General features: G+C 34.1%; 1 protein-coding gene across 7 annotated transcripts; it reads left to right on the top strand.

Moving 5' to 3' along the window:
* The first annotated feature begins 1,735 nt into the window (after window positions 1–1,735).
* LOC142636184 (topless-related protein 4-like) lies at window positions 1,736–16,201 on the top strand. Of its 7 annotated transcripts, XM_075810308.1 has the most exons (14): window positions 1,736–1,884; window positions 2,048–2,096; window positions 3,204–3,247; window positions 4,807–4,933; window positions 5,678–5,825; window positions 5,900–5,998; window positions 6,192–6,335; window positions 10,669–10,767; window positions 10,849–11,019; window positions 11,123–11,251; window positions 11,349–11,444; window positions 13,843–14,031; window positions 15,351–15,517; window positions 15,614–16,201. In XM_075810308.1, the coding sequence occupies exons 5-14, from the start codon at window positions 5,745–5,747 to the stop codon at window positions 15,795–15,797; spliced, it is 1,359 nt and encodes a 452-aa protein (XP_075666423.1). In that variant the 5' UTR covers window positions 1,736–1,884; window positions 2,048–2,096; window positions 3,204–3,247; window positions 4,807–4,933; window positions 5,678–5,744; the 3' UTR covers window positions 15,798–16,201. The 7 variants fall into 7 exon arrangements, with proteins under 7 accessions (XP_075666423.1, XP_075666424.1, XP_075666420.1 ...); XM_075810309.1 differs by lacking the exon at window positions 4,807–4,933 and having other exon boundaries at window positions 5,703–5,825; XM_075810305.1 differs by lacking the exon at window positions 4,807–4,933.
* The last annotated feature ends 892 nt before the right edge of the window (window positions 16,202–17,093 follow it).

Below are 17,093 nucleotides of genomic sequence, written 5' to 3'. Positions count from 1 at the left end.
AGCATAAGCGGCATCAAAGAAGATTCAAGAGCACTCAAAAGTACGGAAGCTCTGCAGGAATCAAGCCTTAAAGCCTTCAAGAATTTCAAGAACCTCAACCTCAAAACCAAAGAACATTCGAAGCAAAACCATTCAAGCTTTCAACCTAGATCTCAAAGTTTGCTGGAATCAAGTTCAAAAACCTCCAAGAACCTCAACAAACCATAAATCACGAAGCTCTACGGATTCAAGCCTCTAAAGCATCGAAGAACTTCCACCACAAATCTTCGAAGATGAAGAACACCAAGAACACGAAGAACTTATCAAGAACGCGAAGAACAAAGAACTTCTAACAAGCTCATAGCTAGAGATTCATTGTAGTTATGTTTCAAAGATCTTCGATCCATTCCTCAGCCAAATTGAAGGATATTTTGTGTTCGAATCAAAATCACATTACTACAATTTCAATCAACAAATCTTTCAAGGAGATCGAATTAGAGGGTCACTCTTTTGTAATCACAGAGAATGGTACCGTACATTTGTCAATACAAATTCGTATTTGTAAAACTATTTTACTTATTTGATTTATTTTGAACTAAGAAATTTAGTCGTCTACAGAGGATATTTTTTAAATCACATAAAAGTCCAGTTCAATAAAGAAATTTTTTTGGAGAATAGTGTGACATTGTTAACCTTAGTCCTAAAACATTTGTGAGAATCATTGTTTACTAGTGAAGGTATTTTTGAACTTGAAAAAAAATTTAGATCAAAGAGGAGAATCCTCTTTTTTATTATATATATAATATATAAGGGAAATGTTTTGCTGCATACTTGTTTGCAACAATTATTGCATAATGAGTTATGTGACGACAAAAATAAAGCAGTCGATGCATAATTTATTAAAATTTGATTTAAAATATATCATTTATTGATTTATATTCCATAAAACATAGAAAAAAACTTCAAACGTTACAAAATATTCTCAAAGTATAAAAATACAAAAATTCAAAATAAAAATAAAATTTTCAAAAAAAAAAAAAAATTCACAAAGTAGCCAAAGAATGAAAGAAGAAGTAGATTTTTTCTTAATTTATATTTTTTTATCCAAAAAATGAAAATTAAGTGCCAAACGGCAAATGGGGAGGAGATTTTGGATTTAGCATTATTTTAGCAACTATTTCATTAGTAGACATGTTTGAAAAATTATTTTGCAAACTAGCATCTTGAGGTTTTGAAACTCAAGTTTGTTCACTAAACTTGAGTTTCTAAGCCTCGAGTTCTAAGTTGTGGTAATCTGATGCAGAAGAAAAAGTCCACGTGGAACTAAAGATTGAGCTCCTACCGTGGGTTATGATGGGTCTTCTTCTTTTTTCTTTTTTCATGGAACTTGAATCTTAGATACTTGAGTTCCACATGGATTATTTTTCCACGTCAACTTGGAACTTGAGTATTTAAAACTTGATTTTTTTTTCTTCACTAAACTCGAGTCTCTAAGACTTGAGAGGTTAGTTTGCTAAAATATTTTAAAAACATGCCAACTAAAGAAATAATTGCTAAATCCAAAATTTTCTTGCCAAACGGGTTCTTTCGGTGTTTTTTTTTTTTAATTTTTTTCCCTTCAGGAAGGAATTTCAGACAAATGTAAACTTAGATCAGACCAGATTAGGATATTATTTTGCATTAAAAAAAGATGGAAAAAAAGAAAAGAAATGAAAACAAAATACAATAAATACCTAGTATCCAATTAAAATGAAATAAGGAAAAAGGAAAGAAGGGAAAAACAAAACGAGAGAGAGAGAGAGAGAGAGAGAGAGAGAGAGAGTAAAACGCTGACATTTCCGAAGGAGCGAGAAGAAAGAGGCTGAATAGAGACTGTACTGAGAATCTGATGATCTGATGCCAAAGGTGAAACTCTTCTATATCTTTTAGTAAAACCTTTTTTTATTTGATTTTAGTTGTCATGTTCTTGTAACACGCTTCAGTTTCTGTTACTAGTTAATTGAGTACAATTAGTTTTAACTATTTGCATCTCTAAATTTTATTTCAATTTTTCTGTATCTTAATGCAGGAGAAGCTGGACCCACAAACTTGTTGAGTGGGTTGTATCCAACACTGAGGTAACTACCTTCATTTTTGCCAAATCTTAGTTTTTATAATTTATAGTCCTTTATGCAATTTTCCCATTTGTATATTTTCACATACTCCAAATTCTTCATGGGTTTTGTGAATTATGGTGATCTAAAAAGGTTTCCTTCTTTTTCTTCACTATTTAATTTTTTTTTCTGAAGAGTTTTTTTGTTGTAATATGTAATATATAGTATTGAAACATAGTCTGGCTATAGATATGAAGATTCTAACATATGTCTGCCTAATCACATTTTTAACTTCTATTCAAACAATCTAATAAATCATATTTCAGCCTAATCCCATTGCTCTGTATGTTAAACTTTTTTCTGTGTTTCATGATGATCTGTGTTTAAGGTAACTTAGACTTAGCATCCTTCGTCACCTTTTGCTATTCAATTTTCTAGGTACATTTTCATTGTTTTTCACACTTTCAATGTAGCTTGCCAGACTCTGCGTTGAGAGTGACAGCAGGAGCAATACCCAGAGCATGAAAGCATCAATTTTTTTTTTTTTTTTTTGATATTACAGTAGTCTATGCAGCCATATTGGGATATAATGTAAAAATGAAAAAAGAAAAATTTAATTTGAGCAAAACAATTGGCCTTGGTGGCTTGTAACATCATTGTAAATTCGAATCAGAAATGACATTTTTGAGCCTTGTTGATACCACGGGGGCACCCCCGATGCATGCTTTGTATATTAATCTACTTAATTATGAAGAACATGCTTGCCAATTGTCTTTGGACCAAATTGAATCTCGCCCCCTTAAGTAAGGGTTGAGGTTCAGCTTGTGGTTCAACACTTTGCCTGTATATAAGTTGTAGATTTACCTACAAAGAAAAATGAATGAATAATGTATCTAATTGAACTTTTTGAGGTGCATAAAACAGATTGTGTATCATTACTTTCAACATAGTAATATTTTCTTAAGACAGATGAATGTTCAAAAACAGAAAGCAGAAAAAAAGAAAAGAAAAGAATTTTTCCTTCCCTACTGTATGGGATCTGTTGCAATTAGTTTTGTTCCATGCACCACAACCAGTGTCATTCAAACTTTGACTAGTACCAGATATTATTGAATTATATTCCATTTGCAGGTGAAGTCAGTTGAATGACTGGATTTCTACTTCAGAAGCTACATGTGAGTTACAGTGATCAGCTTACTTTTTCAATTTAGTAAGTTGAAATTTGGATATCCTCAATTGTGTTACAATGCTTCCGTAATATCCTAAGAACCTTCCCCATAGTGAATTTTGCTTTTATTAGTGGCCTGCATCTGAAACTTTATGAAACCACATTCTACTAATAAAAGAAAAGAAAAACCTTTAAGAACCTCTTTAAGATTATATAATCTTGTATGCTTCTATCAAATGCATGTAGATTTATCATAGACCTCTAAAACAATTTATTAGTGAATTTGATATATGATATATTTACATTCGTCATACATTGCATATAAAATTGTTGATGTTAACCTTGTTTGAATTTGATATATATAAAATTGTTTAAGTGTACTCTTTTAGAATTTAAAGGCTCCTCAAATGTTGTCATCTTCCAACGGGACCATCTTCGACTAGCCAACTTTCATATTTTTCAATAGTGTCAGTTCCTTGGTTATGGGATTGTTTAATTTTGAAGAAATGGCTCTCCTACACAAATTCCTAGAATGGCTTAAACAATCTTCCCTTCACTGCTTCTGTTCTCCCTCAAGTGCTTTCCCTCTTTTTTTTTTTTTTTCCCCCTGTCATCAGAGGCTTTTTTTAGGCTCAAGCCTGCCACCTATGTCATCCCAAACTCCAATCCTGTTTCTGTAATCAATGGCAACATAATTGAGAAATTATTGGAGTTCAAGGAAAATTTGAATGAAGAAGGGATGGATTAATTGAGAATTATATTTGAAGTCAGTCTCCTTGGATTAGATTACACTAGTGGTTTCTTCAATAAATGTTACTGTGGACTGTGGAAGCTCTTTATTGATGGAAAAGCATAGACTGACTCTTGCATGGACAACACTTCCTTATCACCACAGCTTCAACTCTATAGTACTGCATCCTTTTCATCACTTGGTCTTCATCCAGTTTGTGTCCCATTACTCATTCCTCACATCCATCCCAATCATTATTTAGTAAATTGAAGTGGTAACTTTTTAACGAGGATGTGAATGAGAACCATCATACAAATAGGAAATTGTGAATTGCAATATGAGATCAAATTGGATAAGCTGATTGGCCTTGCATGGATGAGTGACAGCATAAATCATCTTCATAAGCATATGATCACGTGTTGTACTTGCAGAGTGGATAGGTAGAACATAAATAATTGTCATTGTGCCATTGCTAGGGATTTGTGGTCTATGGTTATCTGTTTATATGGTGTCTCCTGGGACATGTTTTACTCAGTGAAAGACCTCCCACCTTTTTGCAGAGGCAGCTTGAAAAGCAATCAAAGTTATGATGTGTGGAATGCTATCCCACTATGTTTGATGTGGTCTATTTGGAGGGAACACAATGTTGGATTGTTTGATTGAAGCATCCTTCATGTGAAACTCTTCGTTCTTAGATCTTTGTTTGATTGGTCAAGGAATACTGAGGATGTCTGTTCTTCTTGTTTAGAGTTCATGGATACTTGTAATTTAGGTCTTAGTTGTTTTGTTGCTTTGTATACTTCCTGTGTACTTAGGCTTCACACTTTTGTTTTCAGGAAAATCTTATTACTTATCAAAAATAAAAAAAAGAATAAATAATAATATGTGGGACAAAGATCTAAGCTGAGCAGAATAGCAGATTGCTTCTGAACCAAGAACAGAGGACTCAGTTAATTGTAAGAGGTGTGAATTTTCCTGTCAAATGTGCTTCTTGAGTGTTTGAATTTATTTATGGAATGAGTGTGATAAATAGTTATATGCAGGCCAAAATTTGGATTTGTATCCCATAATCCTAACAAAGGTTGTATGTAAGCACAAGAGTCAGTTTAGTGTAGTAAATTCAGCAAAATATGTAGAGTTTCTGGAGTTAGGATGATTGAAATAATAAAGCAAAGCATTACAGTAGACAATATACTCTGAATGTACCCCAAAAAAAAAGTTAGCATGCAGCCAGTGTGTGCATATATCCACATGAGAAGGATCCAACTTTTCTATATTACTATCAGGTGTGTATGATACTCCAAATCTCAAGATTGTTTAGGAGTTTTACACACATTCACCATATGACAACACTAAAGGTTGTACACTATAATCCTAAATGTATTTCTGCTATAAGTTATTTACTTAAAGCGTTTGATCAAACAACAAGAAGATTATGAAAATTGTATGATCACAAGCTACATAACTAATTTACTACTAAAATTCAAATGTCAACGACCTACATAGGGTTAAGTAAAAAAGGCATTTCATAATATAAGCCCTATTTGAATAGAAGAATCAATTTCAGTCATTCCTAATGGAGCCATGCTTTGTCTCAAGTTCTATTAAAAAGAAGAAAAAAGATCCTTTGTTCAAAGGTTCTTTTTGCATGTTACTCTGACTTTTAGGCTTGTTCTTGTATTTCATTTGTTCGTATCATTTAACAAGGGATAATGCTGGCTATATCAACAAGGAGAATGGAATCAAAGAATTATTTTTTTGTTGCTGTGGCTGAATGATTGGAATCAAAATACTTGCAAATGCTGATGGGTATGGCTTTTGGTTCGACAGAAAGGCTTCTGCAACTGTTGTGCAGGTACTCCTTTCTTTTAATTCTTATAGCAATTTTAAATGTGTACATGCTTGTTAAATGCACTGTTTATTTTGCAGGGAGCAATAATTCGCACCTTTGGTTCTTCCAGTTCAACTGCTGGAACAAGCATTGGGGTTGGAGATAGAAGTTTTCTGATGACAGTGATGGCTGGGCAGGTGAGCTTGATGCCTATGTCATGTCAATAGTTGGGATGCTTCTTTGCATAGGAGTTTTAAAGTCTTTATAATGAGTATTAAATTGTCCCACGATTTATAATATATGTTTTTTTCTGAGCATATGATTAAATCATCATTGAACCTTACTGAAATTCTTTTTGGGGTCCAATTTTTAATTCTTGAAACTTATTAGAATGGAGATAGCCGACGTTTGCCAGATATGAAACCAAATCACACTGATGAAGTGGAGAAATCTAACACTTGGATGCTGACTGAATTCAATAAACCGTCTCAGCTTCGTTCCCTTCAGCTTCCTGACTGCCTGATGCCTGTAAGAGTAAGTATCTGCTCCCTGCCCCCAAAACAAGAAAAAAAAAAAAAAGCTCCACTGAAGTTAATATGAAGTATCCCAGTATGTTTATCTCCCATCATTCTGCATACAACTAAACTTTGGTTTTCTAGGTAGTTGGGTCACTTTTCTTTTTCTTCTTGTTTTGTGTGGTATTTTTTCCCTACTTTGAGTTGTGCCGACATTTTTTTTATTTGCTGCTACAATTCATAATGGAAAAAAAAAATTCAACTTAAGTTATTGATGCCATGATCTTTGATGACTATATACTAAGAATGTGAGGGGTTCTTGACTCTTGAACCATTTCTGGGGAAAAAAAATTGATGCTTACATGACTGCCTAATGCTGCAAGTTCAAGTCCATGTTGTTAGATTCACTTTGGATTGCCCATGGGTAGTTGTTCTCATCTATGATGATTTGATAAATTATCAGCATGGCTGGATTAGTAATAGTAGGGAGCATGGGCAGATCACATCTGGGCAATATAAGTGCTGGGTATATCTAACTCTTGTTGTGTAGTTCCATACATAGTGTTGCTGCCTCAAACTCGTGTTCTGCTTGTCAAGCCATAGACTATGTTATTTAATATGACATATCCATGAATCCATTCTTTTGATGATAATTTCATGGCAATTCTGTGGTGCTGGGGCACTAGTGCCATCCATGAACAAATGCAACCTTTGCTGCACTATTTTTGTACACAGTTAAATGTATGACCGCTGAGAGAAATTACATTGTAAGTTATCAGATCACAAGGTTTACTAGTGCTATTTATTATAGATCAAATGCCCTTGCAGCCTTGTTAGTTTTCTCATCATCCTATACAACACATATTATGTTACTTTATTTACTTTTATGCTTGGAACACTATGCTGCTTGGTGATTTTGGCTCTAGTCTCTGCTTTACATCTTGAATGCATCCACATTAGCTTTCTTTATTTATCAGCTCCTCCTACTTCTATGTGAGATATAAAACTAAGCCGGATTGATAGTGTTGGATTAATGGAAGATATTATGATTTTAAATTGTCATGCTTTTGATGATCCTGTCTGCCTAAGATTGTTTGGTACTATCAGATGAATCCACAATGATTCTATGTATATGTTTGGTGTTGTTGAAAGAGCAGGTCTATGACAATTTATTCTCTATTGGGTGGTGCCTGTTTCACTCCATCCATGATCTCAAGCACTGTAGCATCTGGTGTACTTGGGTTTGATACTAAGTTGTACACTGATGGCTATTATATATTATTATATGTGTCTGGGATGTACCAGGAATAATTTTTTTTTTCCTTCTCTGGTATGCATTGGGTGCTTTTGCAGCTGGGTCTTATCAGTACTTATGTCCGACATAGGTACTTGGCCATTTTTCGTGTCTGTGCAACATAGGAAATGAGCATATATCTGAAGAGAAGGAATATAATTATATTAGGCTCATATATTCCGAAATTAATTTTCAAAAAATTTCAGCTTTGATTCTTGTTAGGCTCTCGTACATGGTAACCCATTTCATACTTGTATTCAAATTTTACCTAAAATTTAAATAAATATCAATAATCTAGGGACACAACAAAAATTCACAACGATTTCGTGACATTCCAAAATTAGCCTATCACTTAACACATGGATCCACACAATCTGCAATTAAATTTCTTTTTTAATTACTCCTATGTGAGGTGGTAGGCTATTTTGAAAATGTTATGAAATTTGTGTATTTTTATTGTGTCCTTGGGAGGACTCAATAAATATTTCCTTTTAATGGAGTATTTTAAAAATAATTTTTGATTATAAGCATGTTGGGTCCTTTTTAGGCTCTAACAGGCCAAACTGATGTTTAAAGTACATAGTAAATATCCTATCAAAAAAAAAAAAAGGTACATAGTAAATAGCAATTATTAGATTATATACTTCTATATCTGTTTTCAATATTATAGAATGTTCATTTCATTATTATTTTCAAAATAGTAGGTTGGCCAAGTGTATTCGTCTACTGTCAAACACTTGCTGGTATATATATATATATATTATAAGTAAATGATTTTATAAAAAACTACCTCATGACAATTACAAAACCCAAGATAGCCTAAAGAATTGCAATGAAAGAATGGTTTACATTTACTATTTGATACCTGAAATCCCAAGCAATGTTTTTGAAAACATGTTGTTGGCGCATCCATAGCGTGGTTGGAGAACCAATATTTTGTTTGGAAGTCTACGGTTAAAGCAAAGCCCAGCAATATTTTCTGCCATTGACGGGTTGTGGGCCTTGGGTTTTCTTTTATTAGTAAGTCAGTCTTATTTAGTTTATAGGTCTTTATGTGTGGGTTTTGGTTAAATTCAATTAGGTTTGGTATACTAGTCAAAGTTGAAATTTTAGTTCTACTAGAACCTAAGATTTAGAGTCATTGTACTCAAATCAAGTAGAAGTTGATCAATAAATCTTGGGAGTTTTGACTATTGAGGCATGCTAACCTTATTATTCTTTTTCCTCCATTTCTTCTCTCTTTCTTGCAGTATTGTTCACCCACACTATTGTTCATTGTTCACAGGTTACTGTTTGCTCACACCATTCATGTGCATTGTTCACATGCACTATTCACAGAATGTGGTTAAATTTGATTTCCGTTTCTCTTTGCCTTTTTTCAACCCAAATCAAAGTTTTTTTCTCATTTATTCTAAAACCATATTCATTGTTCACCCTAACCTTTCTTCTAAAAGGTTCCAAGTCCTAGATCCACAAATCCTAAAGTTTAAGCCACCACAAGCACACATAAACAAAGTCCCCCATTTGTCCTATTGGTTAAATAAATTTTTGTATCGCATACAAAACATACGTAGTGGAAAAATTAACGGATCTACTTCATTTGCAATTGTTAACATGTACCATGTGAATTTCAGAATATAAGAACAAGAGAGTGTACCTTGATGCATTGAAATTCAAAACCAAAGATTAGAAGCACTTTGGAACACTTTTAATCTTCATTCCAATTCCACTTTATGCCCTAGAAGTGTGGTCTCTCAATCAGTTTTCAAAAGGAGAATAAAAGAGTGTCTCGCACTCACATACACACCATGTCATGTTCTTCTTAAAAAATTTGTATGTTTTTCTCCTTATAATTGATTATCTAATTGGGCTAGTCTTTTGTGCCTTTCCAATTGGGCTTTATGTATGGCTTGGAGTGGGACCAAAAGGAACCAATAAGATACTAGCTCTAATGGGCTTTGGGTTTTTCTGTCAACTCTTGACAAGTCCAAAGTTACTATTAACTATATTTAATTCTACTATATAAATATAGTTGCACTCTAGACTTTATTTATAAATTTTATCTCAAGAATTTATTATACATGCAACTTCTTCATAAAATATTCGTAGTAATACAAAGTCATGAATAAAGACTGCCACTTTGTAAACTACTACATCTTAATCTTTGAGTATCCGGTTTAATTCTCTATGTTATTCATCATGTATTTATGAAATTCAATTTCATAAATATATACTTTAGTAACTCCATCCTAAAGTGGTTAGGCTTTACGCTTTGAATAACTAAATCCATTAAACTTATCTCAAGAGAATATTTTGTATCTCCGTTAAAAGACTATGAATTTCATCTAGAGAATATATGTTCTATCAACACTAAATGTGGCTGCCCAACATACTGAGGTTTTAATTATGTTTTTAGATCTCACTCCTGATATATCAAAGTAACTTACATTTCATGATCAGGTCTATTATCCTCTTAGGATTAAGAGTTCATGTAAATAGAAATCGTGAGATTTATTATTCATTTGACAGTTGTTAGGAGAATAATAAATCTCACAGTAGTCCAGTTCAATATGTCTTAACTCTTAAAACATATCAACATACCAACTAGAAGTCTCCACTTCCATGATCAAGACAAATCATCTTAGTTGATATGTTATAGTCTTCGCAGATGAAATGTCCAATTTCATCACTAACTACGAACTATAATTCTGAGTTTACAAAGAACTTGTGATTTATATCTTTTATGACTTTTCACATAAATCACATATTATGCATCTCATAGACTATATGACTATGTCTGAATATTCATGTTACTATTATTTTAGATAATAATAAAACAACTTTATTAATCACAATGTTAAGTCCTACATAATGTCACATATAATATTATACATAGCATCATACAATAGGATTTAAATGGCACTAATCCTAACATGTCCTACATCATATATTCTACTTCTACAATGAAAAAATGAGATGAAATTAAGAAGTGCTCAAGTTAACTGTATTATTTTTTATTTTTAAAATCCTAACTCTAATAGTTCTTTCTCCATTTCAGATTAGTAGGTTGACATATACAAATTCAGGAGGTGCCATTTTGGCATTAGGATTCAATGCTGTGCACAAACTTTGGAAATGGCAGGCAAATGAGGGGAAGGTGTGGATGCCCTTGTTGTTGAGGGAAATATGTTGTTATTGTAATACACTTAGCAATTCACAAATGCTTTGCTGATTGTAGGCAACTTCTAGTGTGCCACCACAATTGTGGCAACCTTCCAATGGAGTATTGATGACAAATGATATGGATCTTCAAGATGCTGTTCCTTGCTTTGCTCTTTCAAAGAATGATTCTTATCTTATATCAGCATCTGGTGGAAAAAGTTCCCTTTATAATATGATGACATTTGAGGTAATGGCAATGTTATCTAATATCTTTCCGGGGTTCTAATTTCCTGGGGAGTTTATGATAAGCACACGTACCAATTCTATGAACCTATGCATTTCTTGTGTAGAGGATGACGACATTCATGCCTCCACCACCTGCAGCAACATTTGTTGCTTTCTACCCACAAGACAACAACATTGTTGCCATAGGCATTGATGATTCTTCTATTGATATTTATAATGTCAGATTTGATGAGGTAGTAACCTGAACCATGATCTATATTACAAACTAACATGAAAATGTGCATTTGAATTCTAAATAGTGACAATTAAAATTTTTGTGGTGTTGGATAGATCAAAAGCAAGCTCAAAGGTCACCAGAAGAGAGTAACTGGCCTTGCCTTTTCTAACGTTCTAAATATTCTTGTATCATCAGGAGCAGATGCTCAGGTATATTCTTCACACAATGAGAAGGAATGGAGATATAACATATAAGACTTTCTCTCTCCCTCTCTCTCTGAGTGGGTGCGCATGAGCGTGTACCCCTCTTTCCCTTTTCTTTCCTTTCTTTTCAATCCACCCTAAAAAATCTCTATTAACAAACAGACCATTAGGGCTTAACAGAACAATGGCCACCTGTTTTAAGGAAAAATACTATGTTCTTTGTTGCATTTTTAATTTAAAATTTTCACATTTAGTAGAATGATACCTAGAGGTAAAACCTTGGTGTGATGGCAAGTGCTCTCCGCCCAAGCGATATGGTGAGGGTTCACATTTATAATCAACCTCTCTAAATTTGGAGGTAGGTTGTCTACCAACCACCTTTCATAGATTCCCCAGAAGTGAGAATCTTGTGCCCTAGTTACAACCTTTTTTAGTAGAATGGTTCCTCCTAATGTATTATTATTAACTTATAGTGGCCCAATTCAAATATTTGGCTGCATGAGATAATGCCTCAATGAAAATCAACATACAAAAAAAAAAGGATAGTTTTGTAATTTTGAAAGAGAAAGAGGACATTTTTGTACTTTTAATTTCAAGTAAGTTGGGTTGAACTAAGCCACCACAAACATCAAATTCAAGCAGGAAAAAGAAGGAAAAAAGAAATGAAAAGGTAAAACATAGCCAAAGCAATTGAAAAAATTGCCTTGCCATCTTCACCACCAGGGCTTCCGGATCACACTCTTGGCCATAGGTATGGGTTTATTTTCTTAAATTACTAATTTGGTCTTCTAACTATCGGGCAAAGTTCAATTGGTTTGTCAACTATTAATTGTGTTAATTTTGTCCCAACTAAGTAAATGTTATCCTTGGGTCTCCAATCCATTTAAATATGAATGGAATTAATTGTTGAAAATGACATGATTTTGCAATTTTTACACTTTAGATAATAAGCTTTTGACATGTGTTCTATTTGTCAAATAAGATAATTTCATTAACATTTTAATGGAGAGGAGATGACTTATTTTGAGAGAGACTAAGCTGACACAATTTATAGTTGAGGGACCAAATTGACATAATTAATAGTTAAGGAACCAATTTAAACTTTACAACAATAGTTTGAGGACTAAATTGGTAAGTTAAGCCTTTTATTTTGTTATGTTTTATTTCTATACTCCTCTCACTCTCTCACACCTCCTTGGTAACTATTTCTCATTCTCACCTCACAAACAGCAGTCTTTTACTTTGTTTCTTCTTCTTCTTCTTCTCTCAATTTACAAATAGTTCCTTCTCAAATTATTCTCAGACTAATTTATAGAGCTTGTTCTTAGATTAAGGGTCTGTTTGGATACCGCTAATTTTACTAAAAATTGAAAACTTATTATTGAAAGAACTGTAGCAAAATAATTTATAAGTCAGCTGATTTTTTGCGCTGAAAGTACTGTAGCTTCAGTTGAACAGTAACGTGAACAGTACAAAATAATTCAATTGCGTTTTTCATCTTTTTGTGGGGTTCATGAACAGTAACGTGAGACCCAGGTAATTTTCAGCCAAATGCGCAAAACGTGGATGCAAAACGCTATCCAAACACTCATTAGTCATTACATATAATTTAAGTTCTAAATGTATAATAATTACATGTAGAATTTGGCACCTTGCTGCACTTAGGCTAATGCCTCATGCCTTGGTGCCTTAAGGTTGCCTTAGCCTTTGACTATATTGGTCCCTGGACGTATATAAGAAGAAAGGGGTCATAGGTAACAGGTTGAGTCCAGAAATTATGTTGTGATATTGGGGACAAAAGTCCAGTCTGAGAATTTGTTTCAATGGAGGAGGTCAATTGTTAAAAAGTGCTAATCTGTCTAATAAATAAGGCTGAAGTTCACTGAAACTAAGAACTAGTTGAAGCTTTTAATTTTTTGGAGAATATTTCAGGAAAATTAATTTTTTCTTGGTATCTATTATATATGTTCAGTCGACACATTTGAATCTAGAGGAAAAGGTGTCCAGCTCAGTGGAAGTTCTCTCTTAGACCTAAAGCATGTGTGTTTTGGATAACATATTTTTACGAGAGTTTTCTACAGACTGCTCTGTAGACTGCAATATTGCTAACAGTGGCATCTACAGAACAGTTTTCCCACACAGTTTTGAGTCTCTTTTTTGTATTGTTGTGACTGCAGTTTTTGTGCTTCATCTATGGGTCCATTTGAGGTCCATGAGTAACTTGATGCTCATTAAGATGTACATGCAATTTCTCTTTACTCCGTTTAGGTGCAATTGCAGATGCAAGAAATGAGAAATATTCTTCTTATTGAGTTGTTTTCTTATTTTATGTGCATGGGTGACAGACATGAAGAATTATGGAATATTATTTTTTTATTCATTTCTTTTTGGAACTGATTTCCAGCTGTGTGTATGGGGCATGGATGAGTGGGAGAAGCAGGCTAGTAAATTCTTGCAGATTCCCCCTGGGCGCGTATCATCTCCTCATGCACAGACCCGTGTTCAGTTTCACCAAGACCATATACATGTTCTGGCTGTCCATGAAACTCAAATAGCCATATATAAGGCACCAAAGTTGGAGTACCTTAAGCAGGTCTGTGAGGCATTGCATAATTGTCCTTTTAAATTCTCTACTCTACCAGCAGTTAGGGAATGGACTCCTAGCTCATTTCCTGTAGTCCTCAAAAGTGTAGGAGAGAGAGCAAATGAGGCAGTGTCACTTATTTGTGTTTACCAAAACTTATAACAGTTTGTTTGGTTAGGCGATTTGGGGGTTTAAAAGAGCATTTTTAAAACCCAAAATGCTGTTTCACAATAGCAACTCTTACAGCTTTTTTATTTTTTAATTTTTTTATAAGTATCTTTATAGCTTTATAGCTTTTTTACAAATGCTCATTTTAATCCCAAAACACCGTTTCGCAAAAACTTATACAAACGCACCCTAAATATGGAAAGTATAAATGGGTTTTGTATTCTAATTTTTTTCTGAGTTCGTGATAGTATTGTTTGATTGTTGAGTCATCATTAGTGAGAATATTGCCTGTTTTTGTGAGGCGAGTCATCTGGTGTTTTCAAAGTAAAACATTTTCATAGGGTAAATGTGTAAATATTAAGTAGAAATATTTTTCGAGGGCAATGATTTTTTGGTTTGAAATCTGGAAAATTTAGCATTTGGTTGCATTGAAATTTTTTTATTTTAAAATCAACAAAAACCACAAGTTGGTAGTCATTGTTGGTTGTGGTAATAGGGGTTGGTAGGAGTGGGAGGGTGGGGCAGGGAGGTGGGAGCTGGTGGTGGTAGTGTAGAGGAATAGGGGAAAGGTGGTGATGGTAGCGTGGAAGTGAGGGGAGGGTGGTGGTGGTGGTGGCATAGGGGATTGGGGAGGGAGGTTGGTGGTGGGCACATGGAGGAGGGAGCAAGGTGGTGGCAGTGCAGCTAGCCAGTGGGAGACGGGAGGTGGTGGTTGAGGCATGGGGGGGAGTGGGAAGGGGAGGAGAGGAGATGGTTTCTATGGTGCTACAAAGGAGAGTTGGGGGAGGTGGGATTGAGGAAGGTGGGGATAAGGCACCAGGCTTAGTCTGGAAAATGGTTTATGCTATGAAGTGTAGTTTTCTTGGCCATGTAAACGTTTTCCATTGACTAGCAATCTCCATTGTACTAAATATTGGGAAAAACTGAAAACATTATTCACTAAATATTTTATTCCGAAAAAAATGGAGCCTTACTCAAAATGCATTGAATATAGATGGGTGCATGCTCAAAACTGACTGGGTTTTATTCAACGCATGCATTCTCAAATCTGCCTGCTTTTTATGCAGGGAAAGCAGGTTATTTTTTGTGGTATTGGTAATTTTTCATGTTGAGAATAGCTTTGTATGATTATGTTTATTAAGAAACTTTATCTGTTACAGTGGGTTCCCCAAGAATCATGTGGTTCAGTTACAGATGCTACATATTCATGTGATAGCCAGTCAATATATGTAAGTGTTGAAGATGGAAGCGTGTGGGTTCTTACTGCCACAACTCTCCAACCTAAGTCTCGGATTAGTCCTGATGCATATTTTCCTTCTAATCTCAGGTTCTGATTAGCAATATATAGTTTTTCAAGTACTGATAATTAATGTACATTTATAAACTCCATGTTTGCCTTTTTAATGAAGCTATTGTTGGACAGCTCAAGGATTTATCCCATTGTCATTGCGGCTCATCCGTCTCAACCTAATCAGTTTGCACTTGGACTTACTAATGGTGGAGTATATGTTATTGAGCCTCTAGAATCAAAGGGAAACTGGGGTGTGATACTGCCTCTTGAAAATGGTGCTGGGCCTAGCTTCAACCTTGCTGCTGGTTTGGAATGATTATGCCAGGCTTTTACCACTGATCTATGCGTACCTCATCTCAATGAGTTCCTTTTTTTATTCCATGGGAAACAGCAAATTTTTAGGTTTCTTAAGTCTGTTTAATGCACAGCTATAACATTAGGCAGGTGATTTAAGATGGGTAATTCTTCCGTACACTTTAAAGAGGTGGTACACTAATGTTAACATAATAGAAGAGATATAGGAGAGTAGTCATTACTTATAAGGGTTGATGGAGAGATATTTCCTCTCAAATGTATGAAAAATAGATATGTAATCCATCTTAATTCTACAATTTTTTTTCATGTAGTGGAAGGTATCGCTAGATCACGAACAATCCTTTGCAAGATGGATTTGTTCTCCACTTCATCTATTTATTTCATTATCGGATTTAATTGATTAAGCATCCTCATTACCTATTTGCTTTATATTGTAAGTGCAGCTCATCTTCTACGTTCTGGGCTGCACTCTTCAAATTGAGGATGCAATCATCAATGTTGCAAATGTTCAAGGCATGACTGATTCAATCAAATTTGGGGTATGTGGAAATGTTTATGTTTTCTTTCCTGTCTTTTAACACTTGGGATGTGGGGTTGTTTGAATACAGTGCAGTGCAATTACCATTTGACGTGAGAAGGAAAGGTTAACAAGGTTTAAAAAAAAAAAAAAAAAAACAGAATAGGGACCAAATTGACACAATTGAAAGTTTAAGTACTAAATTGAAATATAGTGTAAAAGATAGGGATCAAATACGTAGTTTACTCAAAAAATTTAGATTTAATTCATGGATTTAGATTAAAAAGTAATTTATTTATTTAAAACTTTTAATCTCATTTATTGAAAGTGATATTGTACCGGATTTCAATATTGGGATGTGTAATTTGATCCAACCATTGAGTTTTTATGTTGCCACTGCTAGTTTTTCCAATTTGAAATTGTTTGCTGAGAAAAATGACTTTAAATGAAAGCAATCACTGTTCTGTTTGGAGTTTGAACTTCTTTAAAGCCCTAATTATGGTCAACATTGTATTTTTGCATTCCGTTGATTCTCAAACTCCACAACATTTTCTTTGTGCAAGCTCTTCTGCCTTTTGCTTACAGGGATGGAAAATTGGAAATGAAGTTCAGTCTTGGGCGTGTGTTTGGGTTTTGGCACGTTGAATGGTGTTATCCGCATAAGTATTGGCATTGATAATAATTAATAGGGTAAATTCCATAAACCACCCTTGAGGTTTGGGATAATGCTAACTAGGTCCAAGATATTTCAAAATTGACCAATTTGGTCCGTAAAGACTA

The sequence above is a fragment of the Castanea sativa genome, chromosome 5 (assembly GCF_040712315.1).
Source record: "Castanea sativa cultivar Marrone di Chiusa Pesio chromosome 5, ASM4071231v1".
Taxonomy (NCBI): domain Eukaryota; kingdom Viridiplantae; phylum Streptophyta; class Magnoliopsida; order Fagales; family Fagaceae; genus Castanea; species Castanea sativa.
This window is presented reverse-complemented; position numbering and strand designations above follow the sequence as displayed.